General features: G+C 36.7%; 1 protein-coding gene across 6 annotated transcripts in view; it reads right to left on the bottom strand.

Annotated features, from left to right (window-relative positions):
• The window catches only part of CNTN3 (contactin 3), a 327880-nt gene that overhangs the window by 16795 nt on the left and 285063 nt on the right, over nucleotides 1-26022 (bottom strand). For all 6 annotated transcript variants that reach the window (XM_072785362.1, XM_072785364.1, XM_072785360.1 and 3 more), the window contains 7 exons: nucleotides 21737-21854; nucleotides 20744-20902; nucleotides 20495-20644; nucleotides 18973-19043; nucleotides 17772-18006; nucleotides 15394-15509; nucleotides 3082-3265 (listed from right to left, as the gene is read on the bottom strand). In XM_072785362.1, the coding sequence (XP_072641463.1) occupies nucleotides 3082-3265; nucleotides 15394-15509; nucleotides 17772-18006; nucleotides 18973-19043; nucleotides 20495-20644; nucleotides 20744-20902; nucleotides 21737-21854 (1033 nt within the window). The remainder of the gene's footprint in view (nucleotides 1-3081; nucleotides 3266-15393; nucleotides 15510-17771; nucleotides 18007-18972; nucleotides 19044-20494; nucleotides 20645-20743; nucleotides 20903-21736; nucleotides 21855-26022) is intronic.

Here is a 26022-nt window from a genome sequence, read left to right as displayed (position 1 = left end):
GTTATTTTAGTACTTATGTCTGAAGCATGATGATAATTCTCTTTATATAGAGATAATCACAAAAACCTTACCAAAATTCTTATAGGATTTGAAGCTAAATCCAAAGTCAAAGGTTAGGATGACTATTAAGAGTTGCCAGTAACAGTAACAAGAACAATTTAATTTATATATCTATCTATTTATTTATTTTTAAAGATTTTATTTATTTATTCATGAAAAGCACAGAAGGAGAGGCAGAGACACAGGCAAAGGGAGAAGCAGGTTCCATGCAGGGAGCCTGATGTGGAACTTGATCCCGGGACTCCAGGACCACACCGTGGGCCGAAAGGCAGGTGCTAAATCACTAAGCCACTGAGGCATCCCCAAGAACAATTTTAAAGGGTTCCATTTTACTTGCATTTTGGTATCTTTAAGGAAAATTATTAACATAAAATTGAAATTTGTAACATGCTTCTCATATCCAATCTTAGAATAATTAGGATTTCAATTATCTCTATCAATCTCTGACCCAAGGTAGGAAATTTTTCCCTAATAACACTACAGATCAACAAGCAATTCCACTGAATTGTAGAAATAAGAATGTATCACTTTCTGAGGGATTTTATTCAATTGTTGGAATTCCCATCAGACTACAGCTCCATGAGCAAAGGAATTCTGTCTAGCTTTGATCACATTACCCATATCCTAAGCATGGAGTAAAATCTCAAAAAACACTGATGTTAAATGAGACACAGATATTCTGATTATATGGATGAAAGAGAGGCTCGAAGAATTAAGACTCTGTATGGATTTGGATGCCTATCCTGCTACTAAGTCTGTGATCTCAGGGAAGTTAAATAACCTCTATATGCCCCAGCATCCTCATCTCTAAAGTGAGGCTACCATCAGCTTTGAAGTCATGGTGTTGCTGTGAGAACTGAGAATCAATATACAAAACATACTGAGAATAGTGACTGCAAATTGCTCAGTAAGTGTCAGTCATTAAAATCATAATCACCATCATTATTGTTGCATATTTCTACTTTAGATTGAGTGTTTATGTGTTACACTGAAATCATAAAAATTTCTTTTTAAAATTTTATTTCACTCATTGTACATTATCTTAATATTCCTATTATTTGTCTTTTCCTTATGTTTTACCAACTTAAGTTCTTCACTGATTCCATGATGATGTCATACTGTTATAATCATAAATTTTTAGCAAGTAATCATATCAATTATTAAGTCAGAGGGAAGAGCCAGATAAACTTGCTTGCATATATTCTTGCAATCAGAATTTTTGATTGATGCTGTGCTTTGAATACATAAATAATGATGTATATTTAAATCTTACTAATTCAGAATTGTTATTGAGAATACCAAACACATTTAGCGAGAAGTTCTAAACACAGAATGTTTTCAGTTTAAATATTTCCAAACCCGTATACTCCTTGGTCTAACCCCTGAAATGTATTATGAGTAAGAGGTTGGGGTCAGGCTTCCCCTACTAACTCGTGAAGGACAATATTGAATTATTCCATGAGTTGGCTGATTGTAAATGTATGTTACTGAAGATTTACAATGGTTTGTGTTAAACTTTTGCTCTGCAATCTCATTATATCAGCAAACTGGTAATTGAGTTCTCTTTTATATAGATAATTCAAACATGAACATGAACTTCGCTGATCAAATTAACACTGGCTAACCAAAATCTAAAGTAGTAGGGCAGCCCTGGTGGCTCAGCGGTTTAGCGCCGCCTTCAGCCCAGGGTGTGATCCTGGAGACCAGGGGTGGAGTCCTGGAGACCTGGGGTTGAGTCCCACGTCAGACTCCCTGCGTGGAGCCTGCTTCTCCCTCTACCTGTGTCTCTGCCTCTCTCTCTCTCTCTCTCTCTCTCTGTCTCTCATGAATAAATAAATCAGATCTTTAAAAAAAAATAAAGTAGTAGAATTATGTTTTATATATATTTTAACTTATCCACAAAGTTAGCCAGTGATATTCAGTTTTATATTATTGGTATTCTCAGCAATTTTATTTAACAAATGTATGGTCTCATAAAAATTTGAGGATTATATACAGATATAGAAATGCATTACAGAAATCAAGCAAAATTAATGTCTCATTCCCATATGCAGCCAGTTAAGCAAACATTTTTACCGAGTTAATAAATTTTGAAAACAAGAAGAAAAATAATTTTCTGTAAATAAAAGTAATACATTATTGGGTTAAAAGTATTTCATCCTTCATGCCCATTTCCTTACCTGCACGATGCTAAAAATAATGATAGCTACCTCCTGTGGTAGCTAGGAAATTTAAATGTGGGAATACATCTAAAGCACTTGGGACATAGAGCATTCTCAGTTGCTATCAGCTATGATGAAGACATGACAGAGACAATTCAAACAGTTGTACTACAAGAAGTTACTAACAAAATACAACAAATAAAAACATATCTGTGCTCTCAGTTTAACTGAAATATATGTGGGAGACTATAAAATTGCAAATTACTGATTTTCCTGTAGTGTAATTCAAAGCCAAGTTATGTATAGCTCATAATTGCGGCTTGTGAATTTACCTGTGAATACATAGCTAACAAAGGCTCAGCTTTGAAGGCAACTAACATCTCTGGTCAGATTTTTAAAAGTATTGGTATATTCACATGGACCAACATCTTCTGGTGGTAACCTTTTAATGCACATTGGCATCTTTTAAATAAAGTAGGAAAGCAAAAAACAAGAAAAACACTCGACTCTCTAGTATGAAATTTAACTTATTCATGTTTACCAGAAATGCTCAAGCTTTGGAAAACTAAAAACAAACACAAACAAACATGAAACTAAACTAAGTTTATCACATTTTGAAAGAAAAAAAAATCCCATACTAAGATTTTTCAAAAGGTACACATTTATTTTCACTTGGGGTTTCTATCTAATGATTCAGGGGTATCACAAAGACAAAGATATATGTGACTGAATTTCCAAGGGTTTGGGGTTGGATTTGTAAGATTCAGTGTGCTTACTGACTTGGGTTGTCCATTTTAAATGATGAAGAAAGCTACCATAAATTACTTCCTTGCCATTGAAAAAATCAGAATATACGTACGAGTTTTCTTGGTGGTTGCATTCACTGTGGTGCTAAAGGGACCAGCCCCAGCACTGTTGTAAGCCCGGACAGCTGTGTAATATGCCAAGTTACTCTTCAAGCCACGGAGTCTGGCTGACGTCTCATTTCCTGCCACTTTCACTTTGCTTGATGATTCTTCTTCTCCATTATTCCAATAGCGCACCTGGTGGACAGAAAAACATTAATGATGCAAAAGGTTGACACAAACAGTACTACCCCTTTACATGAAGTGATTTTCATGAAAATGGGTACTGTAATATATATACATTAATCATTTATGCAACAAATGCTGGTTAAGGACCTCGTGTGTGCTAAGTGTTCCATTAGGTTCTGTTCCACAAAAGTGAGAGAAAAAGGAGGAGGAGACAGAAAATGAATAAGCACATGAAGAAGCCAGATAAAGTCAAAGAGAGTAAGTGCTTGACTACAGCTCATCAAGGGGAAAATGAGGGTGAAATCTTATTGAATAAAGCAAGTGCCCCCCGCCCCCTTCTCAGGCCCTAACCAACCAGGTCCAAGCTCAAGACCAGAATGCTGGCAACTCTATTTAACCACCACTCAATGGTAGAGGTTCCCTCCGGGAAGAAAGTGAACTGTCTGAGGAAAAAAAGACTATCAAAAAGCCAGCTGGCCACTAGATTATCCTACAGTGATGGCCAGGTGTCACCAAGTCCACCTGCTCATGCAGAGCTGCTGAAGAGAAAAGGAAAGCAGTTAACACAGTTAAATTTAAGTATATGATAACATGTTTTACTTGTATTTCATTATTCTGAATTGTGAAAATGATCCAAGATATTATATAAAGATAAATGCATATGCAGTATAAGGCATAAAAATAGGTTAATGAGAATATTTAGTAAAAAAGAAAGAAGCGTAGGAAAATACAATAAAAATACATGTTTCCTATCTCCAGTCTTTGCTATAAAGTTCTGCTATGCTCTGCTAGGAAGTTTGGATTATCTATAAAGTAAAAGCAAAACGAACACAAACAGCAAAGGCATCAAAACCACCAAATGGTTCAGGAAAAGTACAGCCATTCCTCAAGAGAAGGCCAGATATTACCATTTAGCCCTGTAAAGCAGGGACCAGACACTTAACATAAATGTGTAAAGCACACTGGGTACATATTTTTTGCTTTCATAAAGAAATACATATGCTCTCTCCTGTTTTTCTTGCATCATGTGCCCTTTCTGTCTGACTTTCATTGATCTATTCTTGATAGTGAAATATGAAAACGGAAGACCATTTCTGTAATTTGTGTATGTCAACAGCTGTTCAAGCACAATGAAAATGGCAGTTGATCCTTAGCCGTCAGAGTCATGAGGGCAACAGACACTTGTGGGGACTGTGGCAAAATAGCCAGCCAAGTTTCATCTTAGTAAGGGAGCCACTGTTTGGCTCTGGTTGACTGAGGGAAGATAGAGCCAATATTTACAGGACTTTTTTTCTTTTTTAAGATTTATTTATTTGAGAGAGAGAGAGAGAGAGAGAGAGATAAAATCTCAAGCAGACTCCCTGCTGAGTGTGAAGCCCAATGCTAGGCTTGACTCCCTGACCCTGAGTTCAAGACCCAAGCTGAAATCAAGTTGGACATTTGACCCACTGAGCCACCCAGGTGATTTTTTGTTTTTCTTTTTTAAGAAAAGGAGAAACCTTTATTTTAATGTGAAATGGTTCAAATTTAGTGTTGGCTCCATTTTTTAAAGTCATTGTCCAAACAAAGCACGTTTATGAGCTACTTTGGTGACCAGTTTTAGCCCTCTGAGAAAAATACACTAGAAATTACTGTTTTTTAAAAAAATGAATAACCATAAAATTCTTTATTTAAAAAAATTAGTAGCTAAGTATAAATCTCAGATTTTTCAATAATGATCCTAAATTAGCACACTAATATACTAGAACAATATTTTCCCTACATATGTATATGTGTATATATATGCATGTATGCACATATGTGTGTAAATGTGCAAATTTATGTATGTAAATGTATGTGTTTTTATTTATATTTACATTCATATATATGCTGGCATATAGGACCCCTTAAATTCATGTAAAATGCTGTGTCCATGTATATATGTAAGTGCATTTCTCTTGGAAAAGAGTTATTAATTCTTATAAAACCTTACAAGGAGGATATGAATTCAAATGATCAGGACTAATTGAATATGTTGTTTCTATTAAGTTAACAGTGAAATCTGATGATGACATTTTAGCAAAGAAAAATCCACATGTCTTAGTGAACCTGTTTTACCATTACAAAAGAAAACCACATAGATTGTATTCATTAATTGAAGATAACATGCAAAATTGTCTTTTATAAAGCCATAGCCAAATAAATTGTTAATGGATACAAAAAACTGGTACAGATTCCATATTCAACAACTGTTAACACTAGGTAGTGTTAGGTTTAGAGGACTCCAACTTGGTAAGACACATTCCCGGCCCTTGAAAGCATTATCTACGTATTAACTAAGAATGACACATAATCAATAATTAAAATAAAATGTTACAGACATCCTGAAATTTGCAGCCTTGGACATAATATAGATTGGGGAAAGAAATCACATAATTATGAGCTATTAAAATCCTCCCTTAACAGATGGAACAGCAGAGGCACCAAGGAGTTAATAAATAACTCAATCAAGGCCATTGGGTCATACACACTGGTCTCAGCTCATGGGCCATTCTTTCTTTGATATGTCAAATTACCTCAATATAAGTTGCCTACAAAAGTGTTCCCTAAGTGAATGACTTAAAGAAGAAATGAAATTAATTTTCAATTGGCATAAGGAATATTTCTTATAGATTTACTTATAAAAAGTACTTAAGATTTTTGATAGCAGGATGCTTCTGAAGTACTCCATGGGCTAGGATGAGGGATTTATTTTTAGAACTTGGTTGCTGACACATATTAGAAATATTGAGACCACAGAGAAAATTTGTGCCAAATTGAAATGTGGTATTAGTTAGAATTGATTAAAATTCTAAAAAATTGAATAAATATGCATACAACTCAAACAAAAATAAAACAGGGTAGTACATTGATATTCCCAATTTTCTATGAGTAGTTAATACATTACGTTCTAGAAAATTTTGTTCAAAAATATTTATTAAAGGTGGATAATTTTTTCTTAAATAGGGAAAAGTTTTAAAAAAGTGAAAAAAGAAAAATAAAAGAGGAAAAAGTTGAGAATGAAATAAAGACAAAGATCATATTTTCCCTCTCAGTTGTGTTTGAGTTTAAATAGTAAAAGTCTTATACCTGAGAAAACAGACTATAACTCCATGCTGATTTGGGTTTTATAGATATACCGCAATGTAGGAAAGAAGAAAGGAAAAGTATCTAGACTGAAGAAGAATCTCTGCAAATATAATTGTCCAGACTGTGTCAATTATACTTCAGTTAAAAGATATGATACGGAACATATATATGTATATATATGTTTGTATAACATCTGGAGGAAAAGAATTAATATAACAATGACAGAACATGAAAGTTCCATCTACTAAAGATGAGCAGAGAAAAATATTGCAGAATACATAAAGAACTCTGCCAACAAGAAAAAAAGTTAGCAGACTTAGCTAGTGGGAGACTAGCTACAAGATACTGATCTAAAGTGGATCCTAAAGTAAGTATATCTAAATGTCCAAATTTACTAAAGAAGGGCCTGAATTTATGTCATCAGAGTAGAAGATTAAAACAAACAAACAAACAAACAAACAAAAAAACAAAAGAAAACTGGATGGATTTGAAAAATATCAGAAAAATACAGTATTAAAAAATAAAGCCACTGATAAAATTAAGTGATAAAATGAATCATGTCTACGTGATTGAAAAGAGAATGAATAAATCCAGACAACATGGAGAGAAAAAAAAATTATGAAAGCAAGGTTAAGAGATACCAAACATCAATCAAATGAAAAGTTCCAACCAGAGTTTCAGAAGAGATGAAGGAAAAGGCAACAACAAAAGAGAAAACATCTGAGCGTTTTCCAGAATTGAAGATACGCATTTTCGAGTGGCAAATTCTGAGTTTGGGGGTAGGGGGTGGGAAATAAAAGGTAAATCCACTGCAAAGGAGCAGGTGACAAGAATAATTGTGGCTTTCAGCATTTTTCCATTGCTGTATACATGAGAGTTAGAGCCCATCTTCTTGAATAGCTGTGTATCACTGTGCCTTGGTTTGCTAGTACCAGTGTACCCCTGTGAAGAGAAACAACTGCACTTCTCGGTATGGCAGACAGCAGGAGGGACAGATGCCAAGTTGTGGTCACACACCTGACGCTGTGTTTGTCTTGGTTATTACCACAGCTCTACCACCCGCAGCAAAGCCTGCACAAAGTAAGCACTCAGTATTACTGGATTCTTAAATGATTTAACAAATGAAGTCTAAAATGCCACTTTCCTTTCCACCGGAGATTCAAAAATCCCCAACCCCTTGGAATCTCCTTTAGAATGCTAATGAGCTATCTGGTGGTTGCTGGTTCTTGGATAGCTTTAGAATGGGGGCTAGATGCCAGGGGAACCAACCTTATAAATAGAGGGTGGGAAATTTCAGCCCCAGCTCCTGACAAGGGGCTGAAGGTTGGGTTATTGAGGTTAACTAATGATCACTGATGTAATCAAAGCCTATGTACTGAAGCCTCCTCCATAAAAATCCCAAATCGAAGGGTTCAGAGAGCTTCTGGGTTGGTGAACACACTAAGATGCTGAAGGGGTAATGCTGCTGGAGACGGTGTGAAAGCTCTGTGAGTGCCCCTTCTACAGAAGATGTCTTATGCATCTCTTCCATTTGGCTGTTCCTAAATTGTATCCTTCATAATAAATATATAATGGTAAGTAAAGTACTTTCCTGAGTTTTGTGAGCTGTACCAGCAAGATCTCAAACCCAACGAGGAAATTGTGGGAGCTCCTGACTTACAGTCAACCAGAAGAACAGGAGGCATGGCATCTGAGGTGTGTATGGGTGTGTGTGTGGGTGGAGGAATTGGCAGCCTTGTGTCCTACACCCTTAATTGTGGTATCTGAACCTAATTCTAGGTTGATAGTGTCAGAATTGAACTCAATTTTAGGATACCCAACAGGTGCAGGAGAATTGGTCAGTGTAGAGAAAAACCCCAAATATTTGGTATAAGAAGTTTTTGGTGTGATAAGGCTAGCTGAAGACAAAGCACAGGCTGACACCCTGCAACATCCCCCTCCTCACCATAGGCTATGCTATACATTCCTAGGAAGCTCCCAACTGTCTTAATTTTAATGCCTTGCTAGAGGGAAAGACAACCTTAACTTGACAACGGCAAGGCCTCCACTATTTGCAGGTCCTCTTTAGCTTATGAAAGTTCTTTTGAAAATCTCCATTTACCTTACCTCCCCCAACCCCAAGTATTATAATCAGCCACCCCTCACAACCTCGGGGCAGCAGCTCCTTCTGCCCACAGGTCCTGTCTCCCTGCTTTAATAAAACCACTGTTTTGCACCAAAGATGTCTCAAGAATTCTTTCTTGGTCATTGGCTCCGGACCTCACCCCACCAAACCTCGCCTAGGTTCCAAAACTACATCTTCTGGACGAGTAAACAGAAACAAACTTGAGGAATATATGGATTTAAAATGCTATCTCTGTTTCTGTAAGCAATTTGGTTATTTCAAAAACTAATGTCCCTGCTATGAATCCTTAATATCATTGCACAAGAGATTTCACTTAATTAAAACTTAACACAAAGTGCAATTTATAAAAGTAATGTATTGAATAATGACACTTTTTTAAGCCATTAAAGTACAGTAATGTATTGAAAAATGGCACTTTTTTAGCCATTAAAATATGGGTATTAAGTCAGAAATACTATTTTAGTAGATTAAAGTAATTTTGTTTATACTTAAAGATTTTCAGAGAGACAAATATTTCAACTTAGCTACTAGAACAAACATATTTAAATAAATATAAGGCAGGCAAAATGCATCCAATAGTGTTTTGGTAGACAAATCTGGATCTATCTTCAATTCTTCTTTACTTGGCTCTCAGTTCTAGGAGGGCTACATGACCCTGGCCCTCTGGCTTCTCACTGGATTTGGCCAATAAAAGGATGGGAGTGTAGGAGGAGAGAAGCTATATTTATTGCCCTGGATCCCTCAGTGCTGAGACACAGTATGCCAGGGACTACCTTTTCCTAGCAAAGAAAACACACACACACACACACACACACACACACACACACAAAAAAAAAAAACAACTTCCAATTATAAAATAAGTCATGAGGATCTAACGTACAGCAATGGTAACTGTGAAGGTAGGTCTTTTATATTTTTTAAATTTTTTATATTTATTTTATTTTTTTCTTTTTAAATATTTTATTTATTTATTCATGACAGGCAGAGAGAGAGAGGCAGAGACACAGGCAGAGGGAGAAGGAGAGAAGCAGGCTCCATGCAGGGACCCTGACATGGGACTCAATCCTGGGTCTCCAGGATCACATCCCGGGGTGAAGGCGGCGTCAAACCACTGGGCCATCGGGGCTGTCCCAGGTCTTAAAAGTTCTCATTACACACCCCAAATTTGTGACTATGTGTAGCAACGGATGTTAACTGTTTTATTGTGGTGGTCATTTCACAATATATACAAATATAGACTCATTATGTTATATACCTGAAGCTAATATTGTACCTTCAGTTATATCTTAAACACATACCCACAGCTCCATTTGAACATCCCACACTCATACACAGTTACTGCTCTCTCTAGCATAGCTAATCCTCACTCTGAGCCAAAAAAAAACTGCATCTTTTCACTGAAATTCATTTTTGCCTGTTTCCTGTTTGTTTAAATGTGGCTCAATTGTTTCTATCCAATTTTCCTAAGTACATTTGATTCATTCTAGAATGAAGTTAATTTTTTGCCTGATAGTAAGGAATTAGACTTAATGTACATTCTTTTTTTTTCAGTAAAATTTTCACACTCTCAAAAAATTACTTAAATATTTGACATCTTTTTCCATTGTAATTAAAACGTTAGAAACCAAGCACATTCTGTAGAGCTATTTGGAACAGGAGTCTGGACAAAGAGGACAAAGAAGTCAATAGTTAGGCATTTTGCACACATTTTTTATTGTGTTGCCCTCCCACACATTTAAAAAAATCTACTAAGTTTCCCCCAAATATACTAATCTGTATTATTTCACAATTGTAGACTTTTGTTTCAATCACTTATCAAGGTCATTCTCCCAAGTTTTATTTTTTCAAGGCACATAATGGCTTTAAGAAATTGATGGTATATACCATGCTGTAACTTTGGAGCTTTTGTTCCTCTGGCACTTCCTACCCATGAACTTAAACACTCTGCATCCTCTTTATCATGTCTGTATCTCTTGTTCCTATCCAAAGGGCACAAGAAAAGATCTGAGCCTGAGTGTTACGGTTTAGCAGATGAAATAAATTGGAGCCTAGGGAAATGAGCTCCTCAACTACTACTTGGTCAAATCAGAAAGAAAATTAGTCTAGATGGTAATGATGATGTGTGCTCAGCATGCCACGTGGCACATGATCAACCCTCACTGAGATGAGAGAAGAGCAGGAGCTATTAACAATTTTAAAGCCATATTGGGGAAACTGCAACCCAGAAAGTTAGCCACATGACTGGTAATTAAACACTCTGCTATGTCATTTGTTTTTCCACGTTAGTGTTTAAATCATTATTGAACCTAAGAAAAAATATATTTTTATTCTGGTGTAATTATATAAATTATTTCTTAAGATTCTCCCAATTAGTGCATCCTTCCCTTAGCTTGTTTTCTTTCTCTTCCTATTTAACAAGCATTTGGGAAAGAATTTTCTGTAGTTGCTTCCTTTCAACACTGTATTCATACTACATTTTAAAGAAAGATTTTATCTATTTATTCATTTGAGAGAGAGAGAGAGAGGCAGAGACACAGGCAGAGGGAGAAGCAGGCTCCATGCAGGGAGCCCAACATGGGACTCAATCTGGGGATTCCAGGATCACGCTTTGGGCCGAAGGCAGGCGCTAAACCGCTGAGCCACCCAGGGATCCCCAAATTTCAAGATGAGTCACATTTTCCCATCGCCTCTCTCATCTTTTTGTCTCCTAGCCCAATGGCAACACCAGCACCAACAGAAACAACAGCCATTGAGCTGTACACTTGGACTGTGCTAAGTGTTTCTATATTTCTTCACTGTTTTTCAAATTTTTCCTTCCAAAGAAATCTTATCCCGGTGACCAATACTCAAAACAGAAAAGCCCAAGTCTCTTTGGGCTGTTTTGATAGTAGCTGCTTTATCTCATTTTATTCTCCTATGTTGCAGTGTATTATTTACTATTATCATCTTTATTTTAACTGAGCTTTGGAGAGCTTTAATAACTTGCTCAAGGCCACAGAGCAGTAAGATAGTAGAGTCAAAATTGCGTTTATTCAATCAACACATATTTTTTTGCATGCCTCCTGTGTGCCAGATAGGACTCCTGGCACTTAGCATACATCACTGAATAAACAAACAGAATTTCCAGTCCCTTGTGGAGCTTATATTCTATCCTAGTGGAATTGAAGGCAAGTTTGTCTCATTCTAAGATGATAAGGTACCATGCTGGCTCTCTTTGGATTCTTTGGTTTTCTCTTTCATCCAATCACTCTTTCCTGACATGGACAATAGAGGTATAATTGAGCTCTCTTTTAGAATACTCTTTTTTAAAGATTTTATTTATTTATTTGACAGAAAATGAGAGAGAGAGAGAGAGAGAACAGGAGGAGCAGCAAGCAGATGGAGAGGGTGAGGGAGAAGCAGGCTTCCTTCTGAGCAGAAAGCCCGACAGACCATGGGGCTCCATCTTAGTACCTAGGATCATAACCTGAGCTGAAGGCAGATGTTTAACTAACTGAGCCATCCAGGCACCCCTCTTATAACATATTATCAGCTTACATTTATGTAATGCCAAATTAACATCTATCTGTCCCTATGCTGCCAAAAAAATTGCCACCAACTACTAACTTTGCTGTGGTGCTTTGAAATCCACAAACCCCATTTCTGTATATTCTCTTGTTTATTTCTCTTAACTATTTCACAAAGTACAACCAACTCTCAAATTATGATTCTGTCTTGTGGTTTGTAAAGGGCAAAGTTATTAATGGGAGATGTGTATCTCAGTCTAATGTCTGAGGCAAGAAAAATGTGTTTATTTTCTTTAAGTAAATTTGATTTACCACTGAGTTTCCTATCCTGCTCAGCTAATGGGAAATTCAACCTCAGTCACTGCTGGGGCACCCATTCCCAAAACCTTAAGCCAAGAAAGCTTAATATTACATTGATTTGATCCCTTTGGTTCCTGGACCATGCTTGGAGAACGGAAAATCATTGATCATTGCTGAATGTGGGAAACACATGTTTCCTCCTGTGATCTTGCCACCAACATAGAGATTGCCAGGTAGAAAGGCATGGGCTCCCCAAGATTTTAAAAGCCTCAGATCTTTATACCACCAAGGTCACCTGAAATTTCTCTTCTATTTTGTCCTCAGTGGCATTTTCTTTTTTCTTACCCTCCAGGATACATGGAACTCTTCTTATTGGCTTGAGTTCTGGAAACAAAACTAGGAAGAAAGTACTTTTGCAGGCAATTCCTTCTAACAACCTTCATAAATTCTCTTAAGGCAAAGAAGCTTAGAGCTGAAGAATTGCTTGAGGATATTTACAGGGGAGAATTCTATTTATTAGTATTTCAAAAATTCTTTTGAGATACTGTTTACACTTATGGATTGTTTATTATTACAAGCCAGAAACTGTGAGAAGCACATTAAGTGTCTAATATCATTCAATACTTCCCAAATCCTAATAAGGTTATGCCAATTACTGCCCTATTCTGCAGGTGTGGAAAATGAGGCTCACAGACTTTATGCAACTTTTCCAGCACAGCCAGTGAGTGGCAGTCAAGATGTGGCACAGGTTCGAGCTCAGAACTACTTCCTTTTAGATCTCCTTCCATCCCATTTACCTTTCCCGACAATGCCGTTTCTCTAATCACTGGGGAGCTACTAAGGGTTGCCCACAACCTTTCACTGCTTCATAGAATTGAGGGAACATTCCAACTAAATGTTCTTGGCTTCCTCTCAGGTGCTGAATCAAGCTGCATGGCTCTGTTTCTAGTCAAGTTTCTCTGGGTTAGGACTCATGTGTCCTGTACTGAAGGTGTGGGAAGATCTTTCCCTATGGATACCTACTAAAAATATACATTAACAAGACCATTCCTAGATGTTTGGGTTCAGTGAGTCCAGGGAGGGACCTGGGGGGTTCATCTTTAGCAAAAGTTCAGGTAATTCTGGTGAAGGTATTCTACAGTACCATCTTGGAGCACTGCTGCTCTAGACTATCTTTTCTCTACTTTATCATTAATATTTATTCAAGTCAATATTTGGTTATCAGAAAAAGAAACTCTCCAAATTCAAATATAAAGGGAGTTTCCTGAAAAGGAGGACAAGGTGACATTATGGAAAAAAATACAGAAAGTCTGCTTGAGAACTGGGCATTGTCAAAGAGCTATTCTGTTATGCTGTTTCTGGATCCATGCGTCCCTGTCTCCTCCATTCATTGGAGTTGTATGAGGGTATGTCTGTTCCATCTCATTGCTGTAGATGAGATTTGTTACGCTTGCCCATATTCTTAACTTGAGAAGCCTGAACTGAGTCCTAAATTTGACATATCAGTGAGTGCATTACACTCATAATTACAACCTCTATGTTGCTTCATTCAATATATCAAACAAGAATCTGACTAGCTCAGCTTAACTGTCCAAGGATCAGGTGGGTACCCTGGTGCAATAGTTTGAGGTTATGTGGAGGGGTATTTGGTCCTGTGTTGCAAATGTGCCTGTGTAAGCCTGCCACTGAATCGGGAGTTATAGGCATGAGAGAAGGTTCTTAAAAAGAGGACTAAAGGTGGGGATGAAATCATACCTATGACTCTTACAATATCACTGTCAGAGAAGTCTTTTTAAGACTACTTTTTTGGGCACCTGGGTGTCCCAGTTGAGTAAGCATCCAACTGTTGATTTTGGCTCAGGTCATGATCTCGGGGTATTGATATCAAGCTCCATGTTGGGCTCTAAGCTCACTGGGGTGTCTGATGGAGATTCTCCTTCTCCCTCTGCCCCTCCCCCGCACTTGCATGCTCTCTCTCTAGGAAATAAATACATAAATCTTCAAAAAAAAAAAAAAAGACTTTACTTTTTATCTTGCCAGTTCTCAGATCAACTGCTTCCAGTTCTAACTCCTCCCTAGTAACCATGGGGCCCAGTAAGAATGGTTCTTTCCAATATTGAAAGTCGTCTGTGATCTGGCTCTCCTGTGTCTATCTGCAATCATCCAACCTACAGGAAACTTCTTCAGCAGATGGGTCTCTACTCCCTCTGCATTTCCAACATGCCACACTTAATCTAGAATTTTCCATCTTCTCTGTGTTTGCTTACTTTTCCTTTAAAGTCCCATTAAGCCTATGAAAATGTTCAAGATTGCTCATCACTCTTGCCCATTCCAATATTTCTCCTCTGTCACCTTTTCTGGTCTTCATTACATTTGGTCTTGTGTCATCCTATGTTTCAGATCTCTTATCTTATTTCTCCAGAGTACTTTGAAGGCAAAAATTATGTCACAGACTGCAGGCAAGAATTAAGTTATAGACAGATATCTTCTAAAGAATCTGAATTACACATTGTAACAAGTCTACCAAGAAAGTAAGACAAAGAGATGGAAGAAAATGATTTCCTATTGGGATAAATATCCTTTGGACTTAAATATTACAGTTTAACCTCTTATTTTTTTAGTTAATCTAAAAGATTTGGCCCATTTGATATATGATTTCCTTCCATATTACTGTTTTCTTTCTTTTTCTTCATTAAATATTTGTTTATTTATTTTAGAGAGACAGAGATGGGGGGAGGGTCTGAAGGAAAGGGGAAAAAAAGAACCTCAAGCAGACTCCTTGCCAACCATGGAGCCTGACATGGGGCTTGATCCACGACCCTGAGATCATGACCTACACCAAAACCAAAAATCCAATGTCCAACTGACTGTGCCACCAAGGCACTGCACTGTTTTTTGTTTTCTATCCCAAGTTATTTTATTCAGCTTAAGTTAAACTCAATATCCATTGATAATCACATGGGACAATGTACTGGTAAAATTTCAACAAAAGTTAGACTTTAGTTAAGATGTCATTGTTAAAAAGAATTTTAAATGAAAGGAGACAAGGTGCCATGGCAACATACATACACAGTCTAATTAGTTTTAAAAGAAATTACCTCATAGCCCAGTAAATGTCCATTGCTTAACTTCCAAGGAATGGTGTTCCATGACACTTCAATTTCTGAGGAGGAAAGGCTATTTGCAGACACTCGAGATGGAGCTATTGTAGGCTCTGTTTTGCAAAAGCAAGTGAAACGCAATTATTATTTTGATAGTTAATTAAAAATCTACTGGAGTTCTTATTTTCAAAAAAGCACTTTAACATATTTGAAAACACAATAAAATATAAAAACATTTGAAAACATAAACCATCTCCTGATCTATTTCCATGCCTTGGGAATAGACAGGCTTTTCCTTGCTAAATAGCTACAGAAACTGTTCTTTCCTCCATTGCAGTTTTTTCTTAGTATCTTTTCTGCCCTTCTTTCCCTTTGTTCTCCTCACCAGATCATTATTTATCTCCCCTTTATCCCACAGCTCCTGCTCGGGCACTCCTATGCCCACAAATGCTGCCTATTTGTTTGTTTAATTTTGTCTTATTAAACAAAGTCATGCTCTACAAAGTTCATTTATTCAATAAGTATTTACTTAGTGCCTTCTGTATCCAAGGCCCATAGGAAGGGTACACTTAAATGAGATGAAGCAACTTCCAGTTTACTGCTTTGAAGGAGTCAACAGACATGCACAGAACATTATCACACAACAAAGAGATTCCTTTGTAATAACCAACTCTTAGCATTAGGAAATCACAGTGATTCTCCTCTCTCAGGGCACAGCTCTGAGCAGGGACCTCCTCTTTCCCAATATCCATTTCTGTGTTAAAAGATACTTCTTCTGGGCCATGCTGATTGATAGTGAAGCAGAGTCTTGGTCCAAGGAAGGGTCTATTAGATTTTTCTCTCCTGAGAATTTGAAACTTGGTTTGAACAGATGAGGAGTACTTGAGGCCAGTCAGTCCAGCCCTGGCACCCTAGAGAGTCAAATGGTTTCTGAGGCTCCAGAGCTTCTCTTATGAATGACCTTTAAGAGGTATGCTGTTTAAATCCTCCTTTAATTCAATAAGTCCTAGTGTATTTCCAACAAATCTCTCATTTTTTTTTTCATAGAAAAGTCAAATCTGTTTCTGATGTTTGGAACAGAAAGTCCTTTACCCAGCTTATCGTGGTGGCGAGAATAGTAACAGGAGGAGGAAAATACAGGGGGAAAGAGGGTAAAAGGCTGCAGTTAGCCCTCTCCCCAACCGCCACCCCTCCCAATCCAAGATGCACAGGGTAGGCAGTGTCTGAAACCTCCCTGGTTACCTGCTATCCTTCCTCAGAACCCTACCCTTGTAATGAATATCCTTGGCCACTCTTGGAAATGGGGTCTGGCTATGAATATAAAGGCTCTTTTTTTGTGAAGGTTTTTATACTACTTGTTTTTCTCTCAGAACTCCACATAAAAAGAAAGGATATGTAGTGTCTGGGGTATTAAAAAATGAGTCTTCTTATTATTATAGACATGACAACTGTGGACCACCTTCTACAATTTATTACAAGGTCTCAGGGCAGAGAAGATACTGTGAAATCACATTTCATGAGTTCAGAATGGTGAAGAGCAAAGACTCTGGGTTAAAATACTTGCTTAGTAAGTCTGTATGGAGTTTGGCAAGTTTATTAATTTCTTTCATTAAACTTCCATTTTCTTACCTATAAATGGGCCATAATAACAGTACCTACATGAAATTCCCCCTTAGAAAATAAAAATTAGGTAAAGTCTGGCAATGATAAGCATTCAAGACACATTAGCTCCTGCCATTCTTATTAAGTTGAACCCCATTGGATAGCCAATATTTAGCTGCTTTTGTCTTATAAAAATGGCAATTTCATATGATTCTCCCGATAACAATATTTTCTAAAGAGATCCCATAGTTGAGGTAGGTATGAAAGAAAGGCAGAGAGATGCTATGGGTCCAGAGTGGGGTATGTACAAATCCACACTGGCTGGAACTGGTGCGTCACATCTTCCAGCCCATACATTGCACACTTCTCCATAACACTTCTGTCCTCCCACACTACTCTGCTAACATGCTATTCTCAGGTCATGGGAAACACTATAAGAATCGAGATTAGGGAACTTCCATGAGAATACCTTAATCTTATCCCCAAAAGAAGAAGGCTGTGGAAGTCAGTGCTGTTCTCTGCTTCACAAGCTGGAACTCAGAATGTACTCCTCATCCACAGACTTTAACCTTTAGTTATACCCTTTGACTAGCTACTGAGTCTTGTGCTTCATGGTTGATATTTATGACCTGGACTGTGAATCTAACTGTGACTTCAGTCATTATTCTTGTGAAGAAACTTATCTGAAGTCACAAAGAATTTCCACATCAATTTTGGGAGCATTAGTGGTTTATTAGGATTGAAACAATACATAATAAAAATATTCCCCATACCTTCTTCTGCAGAAAACACTGTAGTCACTGGGCTAAATGGTCCTTCCCCTTTGTTATTATAAACACCCACTTTCACTTCATACAATGAAAATGGCATGATGCTTTCATTCCTAAAGACATATCTTGGGGTATCAGGAGATGTGACCACTGTCTGGATCCAGTTGGTAACTCCAAGAGGGCGGAAAGCAACAACATAACCAAAACCTCCACCGTTCTGTAGTTCTTCAGGGACTGGCTACAAAGGAAAGACATATTAAATCACGCTTACACATGAGGGCAAGGCAAAAATAAATGGAGCTATAATCCTTAGCCTTTTGCAAAACCCATAAAATAATAATCAACATCATATTAAGCAGTTACATAAAAAAGGAAAGAAGGGTCGGAGGCACAGCCACCTGCTTTTAAAGAGACATATGCCACTCTTTCATAGCCATCCAAATAACTAATTGGAATTCTCCAAAATTACTCAGATATTTTGAGCATCCTATAGCCCCAACCTGAGTTATGTATCATAAAATATACATTCAGTTGAATATACTTTATCTCTTGAGTCATATAAAAATCACCTAATCCCTAATGTTGACTTTACAGAAAGAAATTACCCGTTGATACGATGACGAAGTACAAAGGCGTAAAAGTATATTTAAAAAAAGGTAAAAACGATTTATTAAGGTCAAAGCTGTATTTAGATCGTGTCAAAAATTTCTATTGACACTCCATCAGGATCTCTTAACTTCCTATTTTTTCAACAACATCTTCAAATAACACAGCCAATTCTCATGCTTTCTGACTTTAAATGTGTTAATTAAAATTTTTCCTAATTACAACATAAAGCAAGAGCTGAGAGCATGGCCAGGAAGCAAGCACCTGCTGGAATCAGAGTCTGCATCATCAGTGGGGTTACAGTTGTATGGAAAGCTGTGAGAACCGCTTGAGAGCAAACAGCCAGGACCTGACTCTCACCTCTGTGTTTACCAGCCAAACGACCCTGGGCAAATTATTTAATATTCTCTATGCCTTAGTGTTTTCATCTATAAAATGTTGCAAGAGTGAAATGAAAAAAATATACAAACTGCTAGAAATAGTAATTGGCATAGGGTGAGCTACTAGTATTACCACCACCTCCAATACCACTACCAGCACCAGCCAGGCATCCATGATGGGAATAGGAAACCCCAGAGGACACCATTCAGACACTTACATCCCAAGTTATCACCAGCTCAGACCGGCTTCCACCTCCTCCACTGACTTCTGAAGGAGGCACTTCTGGAACTGTGTAGGTCAGAGAGACAGAGATAAAACCTTATTTGCACTTGGTAATATTTAACTGAAAGATGATTCAATGTTGCTTATTTCTAATGTTTGAAGTAATTTGATCAATGGTACATTATACGTGTGTGTATGTGTGTATTATGTGAAACATACATGCAATATATATATATATATATATTTGAGGAGCTCACCAAATAATTTAGATTTACATGAAATTATCAAAGATTCAAAATATCTCAAACAATACAAAAACTGCCTCAGTTCAAAGGTCAATACAACAAGGGAAAGTGATTCATTGGGAAGTATGGAAAAGGAATCCAGCATAAATTTTTAACTTGCGACTATTTCACAGTAGAGATATGACTGCTTAACCAACATTGACTTTACCTAAAAAAATGACCTAGACTCAACTCTTCAAATTTTGTTAGGAGATATTCTTTATAAGCTCCCATAGGCATCAGATTCCTTGCTTACACCAAGAACTTTATGCTTAGTAAATTCTATGACACAACTAGAATAGAAGTTCCCTGACTGGGTGTCTTTGTTTACAGCTGTATTCACCATATATCTAGAAAGTGCTGAGTACATAGTAGAAACTCCTTAAATATGTGTTGCATTAATAAATAAATGGACTACAAATATCAGCATGGTTCCCCTATTTCTCATAATTCCTTCCATAAATATCACCTGTATTGTCCTGAGTAAAAAGGCATCATTAAAATTACTGAAACGTATTTCATGACTTATATTTTGGCTCGTTCCTAAAGTGATGCACTAGCTACACTTCAAACATCATTTTAATTAATATTAATTAAAAGGAAAGTCTATAGATTCTCTCAGATGCATCAGTAATGTGATACTATGTACACTTCCTAATATTCAGTTTCAATGTTAGGATATTTTTAGAATTATAAAAATAGTCTTAAAGTTAATACTAACAGTTGACACAAACATGAATTTTAAGAATGATTCTCTCTTAATCTAATAGTCGAGGGGTCAAAGTATTCCTAATCGCCAGTTGCTTGAGCTCATTCATGGAGCTTGGTGGTGAAATGAGATTTCCTAGCAGCAGAACTCCCAAATGTCATTATCCTAACAATTTGTCAATGCTTGTTATAAATGAAAACAGCATTTCCCCTGTTAATAGGGTGAGTATGTCAGATAGTAATTATAACCTTAAGTGACAAAAACATATTCACTCAACATGCAGTAATGAACGCTGATGATGGACTGAACTTTTGGAAATGTCACATTACATCAGAATCACTTACACGAGTGTCTTTTGACAAATGCCATATGGCCAGTTCTGCCATTAGATAGGTCAGATAATTGCAACAATGGATTATTGAGGTTGCTCCCCTGCTGGCCTGGAGACCAAGGCTGAGAGAAATGGAAATACACACCCAGGGAAACCTATTAACCCATTTTACTCAGAAAACAAAAACACTAACCTGCCTCTTCAGTTCTTACTTTTTCTGAGGGTAAACTGGGCTCTCCACCTCCGATTTTGTTACTGGCTACAACCCGAAATTCGTATTCCACCCATGGATTTAACTCGACTACAGTAGCTGTGTGTGTTTTTCCATCAATGACCTCAGGCACTAAAAAGGAATATATCAAAGAAATAACAGTCTGCAGGTCTTAGCACTGACTTAAAATCCATTTTTATGTACCAATGGCATTTGCTTTTCTCCCTTTACCTGTTGTGGCAGTTTGCCAACCCACGGAGAAAGGTGTCCTTGCCTGGACAGAATAGGATATAACTGGGCTATGATTATCTGTGCCTTCTTTCCAAGAGAGTTGGGCTGTGGTATCTGTAATTTCATCTACCTTCACATTTTCTGGTGGTCCAGGGGAACCTGAAGAAGGCAAAAATGCAAATGGTAGGTAGCAATTCCATAAATATCATCCTTTACCCAAGTGAAGAATGTCACATGATCGCTTTAATATCAACAACTGATCCTAATTTCAAAAATACTTAGGGAAAAAGGATGTTGGCCTACCAATACAACTACCACTTTTTCTTTTTGACATTTCTACCGTCTGGACATGAGTCAGTAATTTCAAACTCATAGTACTCTTGGGCTGCAAATGATGCTCACTTTTTGAAGTTCTCTGTTCAGCAGGATTCCTACACCTTTCCAAATTCAACATCCTTTACTTCTGGCCTGATGCCTTCTCCTTTCATCTATTGGTGCACCACTGTAGTTCCCAGTTTGCCATCTAGAGCTGTTTTATTTTATCCCACACTGCTCATTTTTCAGCCCAGTAGCAAATCAGCACCTTGGACAGTACCTCATATTGGCAAATTCTCTCAGGCATCCTGGATGATCCTGGTTTTTTGGAACTTGTCATATACACACTATCACTATTGTCTTTCATATTAAACACTATCACTGCATTAATGACATGCTCAAAAACACATCAGCGTGGCAGCAGCTGTGAAACACTTATTACAGTGAGAGCTATTAGAAATGCAGAGTTGAGATATTTATGTCATTGAATTAGCACTCATCCTTCTTGTCATATTCTCTGGTATTCTGGAGCAGGGGGGATCAAACCAATAATATAACTCACATGTCCATATGTGGTCTCATGGATTTTCCTCCAGTAAGGAATCATCAGTTAAGATGTAAGATGTAAGATTAAAACAACAACAACAACAAAACAACCACAGAGGCATTAATGTCTACCTCTTACTATGAGGTCAGCAGCAGATGAAACACTGTCCACCCCCGTCTGCACCATACACACATATTTTCCACTGTGTTTCAGCTGAATGTTTCTTATCATTAAATCGCCAGATGAACTCTGTTGGAAAAAAACAGGTAATGAAAAAACTGTCATTCTGAAAACACGAAGAATCTTGAGGGCTGTAGCCAAAAACACCACTGGGATGAAACCCATATTTAGAAAGAAGACCAAGGTGGTTCAAGACTATAGATTGCTACAATGAAATATATGGAAATAAAAACAAGTTAAAAACCATACATGGCTGCAGACATAGATTTCTGTAGCTAAATAAATGACAAGCTTTCCTCTGGGCATTTATGGCTTCAAAAATAAATAAGGACAGAGATTATGCTCTCAGAGTCTATTTACTTCCACTAGGGTGACACTTCTTTTTATATCCACTGCTCAGCACTGGCTCAACTCCTCTCTGGTTCCAACCTCTATGCAATTATCTGCCTGAGAAGAGGAGGGAAGCATTTAGGTATCTGGTGGGAGATAAATACAACAGGACAAGAGGATTACCATGGTTGAAACACTTTTTCTGAACACACTGGAGCTTAAAAAGCCTAAAGCTGTTTAATTCTTTCACTACAGAATTTAGGGTCTGTATGAACCCCTCAATATAAGAAGAAATTAAAATACTTTAAACGCTGAAAGTAGCAGCTGTCCATAAAGACATTTGCTGGCATCCTCTAGCACTAATTAATGGAGCAAATGTATTTCTAAAAGCTCAACTTCAAATGGTCCTCATTTTAAAAGAATGTAAAATCTTGTTCATAAAATTACTTATTGGAGACCAAGCATTAGTAAAGATAAGGATGAAAATAAGATGATCTGGAAAGCAAAGCTCTTTGAAAAAGGATTACTGACTGAAACATCTCTAAACTGGTACACAAGAAGAAGTGATAGTGTTCACCTTATTAATTAAAAGGGATAGTTTTATTCTTGGGGTTTCCTAGTATTTTTTTAAGATATTTTATTTATTCATGAGAAACACACAGAGAGAGACACAGGCAGAGAGAGAAGCAGCCTCCATGCAGGGAGCCCAAAGTGGGACTCGATCCCAGGTCTCCAGGATCATACCCCGGGATGAAGGTGGTGCTAAACCGCTGAGCCACCAGGGCTGCCGCTCCTAGTATTTTTTAAAAGATGGATTCCTCTATCCTACTTTTAGGCAATTTCCTAAGATCTCCTACAGAGCAATTCCTCAAATACTGCTTCCTAGTCTTTAGATTCTGAATGGGTTATATATTCTCTGTTGGTCAGATTGTGTGGCTTTTGCCTGAACGTCTTGAGTACTGGGGGAAAGCAGATGTGAAGTGATTGATGGCTGTAATTAAATGATAATCCAAAAACTGTTAAGTTTGCACATTTTACTTTCATCAAGTTGAACTTTTTTCTTTCTCTCCCTCTCTTTTTCCCCTCAGGGTTATTTAGAAATTTATCCCTAGGACAAAACTTTCAATGCTTGCTGACCTTTAGAAACTCTTCAGGTTTTATAAGCTCCATATACTCACAGGAGGTTGATTATCATTTCTATAGAAATCTCTTATTTTCAGGGAAGTAAGAACTGTTACTATTAAATTCCATCAAGGCGTTGGGTGAATTATTATTCTTCCCTAGGTTTATTTGCTTATTTTGAAAGCAGACCAGTAAAAGAAAATTGGAACTGGACTTTCTTTATGTCCTTAGCTACATAAATACATCTTTTAGGTACATTGGCTGGTTACATTTGTTGAAAGAGTAAGACAGTAAGAGACAGATATTGGATGTGTCATTTCTTTTCACTGATAGTATGATGGGTGAAGAGAGAAGAAACTTAGTTAGCTCATGTCAAAATGAAACCACCTTCCTGAAAAAAATGTTGTGAGGCTCCTCATCAGGGGAAATATAATTTTTAATTATCTTTTTACAATGTAGAGTGGAAAAGGAAGCAATTAAATAAGACATGTAGACAGTAGGAACCACTGATTTTTTTCAGCACTAACATGAAGTTGAGTGGATGATTACATAAATGGAAAATAAATTTTAGCAAATTTAGAAAGGATGCTCTCTTTCATTTCTGTCTCTTTCAATAAAATATATTTGCATTATTCCTCTTCAATTGCTTTTTCTCTGTAACTGTATCTATTCTTTTAATGGATCAGTACACAGACTTAAGATTCATCTTAACCAAAGTTCATTGAGTGCTTGTCATGTTGGGTTCACTCAAGGACACAGAAGTATCTCATACATGGTCTCTGCCCTCTAGACTGAAAATTCAAGTCAGGGTAACAGATATATACATGTTATATATCTGTTAACAAGTTACAGTTAACAAAAAGAAGTTATTTTTATAAATTTAGAAAGTTTACTTAATGGCTATATTTATTTGTTTGTTTATTTATCTACAAATGACACGGATGATTTGTAGATAACTTCAGAATAAATAAGACAATTTCAAGTCCTGCTGAGGCTGTGGAGCAATCAGAACTCATTATGCTAACAGGAGTATAGATTAGTACCACTATTCTGGAAAACTATTTAGAAATAACCCACTAAAGCAGGACATATGCATAATCTATGACCCAGCCTAAGTATAAACCCTACAGAGATATATGCACGTGCTCACCAAAGACACTTACAAGAATGTCTGTAGCAGCACTATCCACAATAGCTAAAAAATAGAAACCACCTAATCACTGTCACAATAAAGTATATGAATTAGTGGAACACTCATTTAGGGAAATACTATTAGACCATGAAAATGAATGAACTATAACTATAGACCAACACAGCTGTCTCAACTTCAAAGATATAAATTGGATAGAAAAGAGCACATTATGGTAATCTATTGTATCACAAATGTGGATTATGGTTGCCCTTCAAAGGATGAGTAGTATTAAGATGAAGCACCATGAAGACTTCTGGGATAAAGGTCATGTTGTTTCTTGATTTCAGTGCTGGGTACTTGAGTGTCTGCATTTTGTATATATTCATTGAGTCATATGCTTATGATCTGTGTATTTTTTTTTGTATTTTTTTTTGTATTTTTTTTGGTAGAATATAATGGCTCTTAAAATGCAGTTTTATTACATACAGCTATGTGTTTAAATGCTCCACATTAAAAAGGACCATAGGCTAGAAGTGGTCAAATAACATGATTATAATTCTAAACTCCAAATTTTTTCACAAGAATGAAACATTTACTAATAATAGTTTAAGTGATTATGCTATTAATTAGAACATCCTGTAATTTCTTATCAAGATTGAACTGAATATTCTTATACATTAAAAAAGATAAAAGAGGAAAAGACAATTCCTAAGGAAAGTTTCACTTATCTCAAACCAGTTCTTGTCCCCATCAGTTTTTTTTTGTTAACAGTTACAGTATAGTTAATTGCAGATTAACTGTGATCAAGGCAAGAGAAGAGGTGTGTCCAGAAAAACACAAGTAAAATTAGTAAACTATAACTCAGTAAAGCTGAAAAAATTTGTCAAAATGCGGTAAAGCAGTACTCAATAGATTATTTCTCAACATATCAATAAAATTGCATCTATTATTTAGATATATTTAGATTCAAGTAAAACTTAGAAACATTAAAGTTTTCAAGTATATTCTTAGGAACGAGGTTAATTCTTTGAATAGCAAATAGCTTGTAATTTGTTATCTATTAAATTAGTTTGTTAGTATTTCTTTGTATTGTTTTCCTAAACTCTCCCCCTGCCCCCCTTCCCTCAAATATAGGAGATCAGAACTGGGCAGAGGTACAGTCAAAGCTTCAGGTTTTTTGACACTTCTCTGTCTCTATTTCCCTTAAAATCTCCCTCTCAAAACATTAACAGTGCAATTTCCAATCTTTTCCTTTTCAATGCTGCTGACCAGAGATTTACTTAGAAATGGAGCTTTAACTAGTAGGTCAGGCCTATTCAGAGGTCTTACACAGGGAGTTTAAGGAGAAGGAGACATTTCCCTAAGTTATATGAATTTAGTTCTTTCTGAAATTCTCTTTTAAAAATATGATAATTCATTCAAAGCTATCTATTAAGCATCCACCTGTACTTTAGTTGCTGGGGATACAATGGTGAAAAAAAATAACAGTCCATATGTTCATGGAGTTTACAGTTGAAAGACAGGCATTAATCATATGACTACAACAAATCAATGTAAAATTATAATGTAATGATGCAAGCTCAAAGTACAGAGAGGAACCTATGATTTTCTGGAGTTTCGGTGAATTGATAGTTGAGACGAAATTTGCAACAT

The sequence above is a fragment of the Canis lupus genome, chromosome 19 (genome assembly GCF_048164855.1).
Source record: "Canis lupus baileyi chromosome 19, mCanLup2.hap1, whole genome shotgun sequence".
NCBI classification, from domain to species: Eukaryota; Metazoa; Chordata; class Mammalia; order Carnivora; family Canidae; genus Canis; species Canis lupus.
Note: the sequence above shows the minus strand (reverse complement) of the source record. Positions and strands in the feature narration are given on the sequence as shown.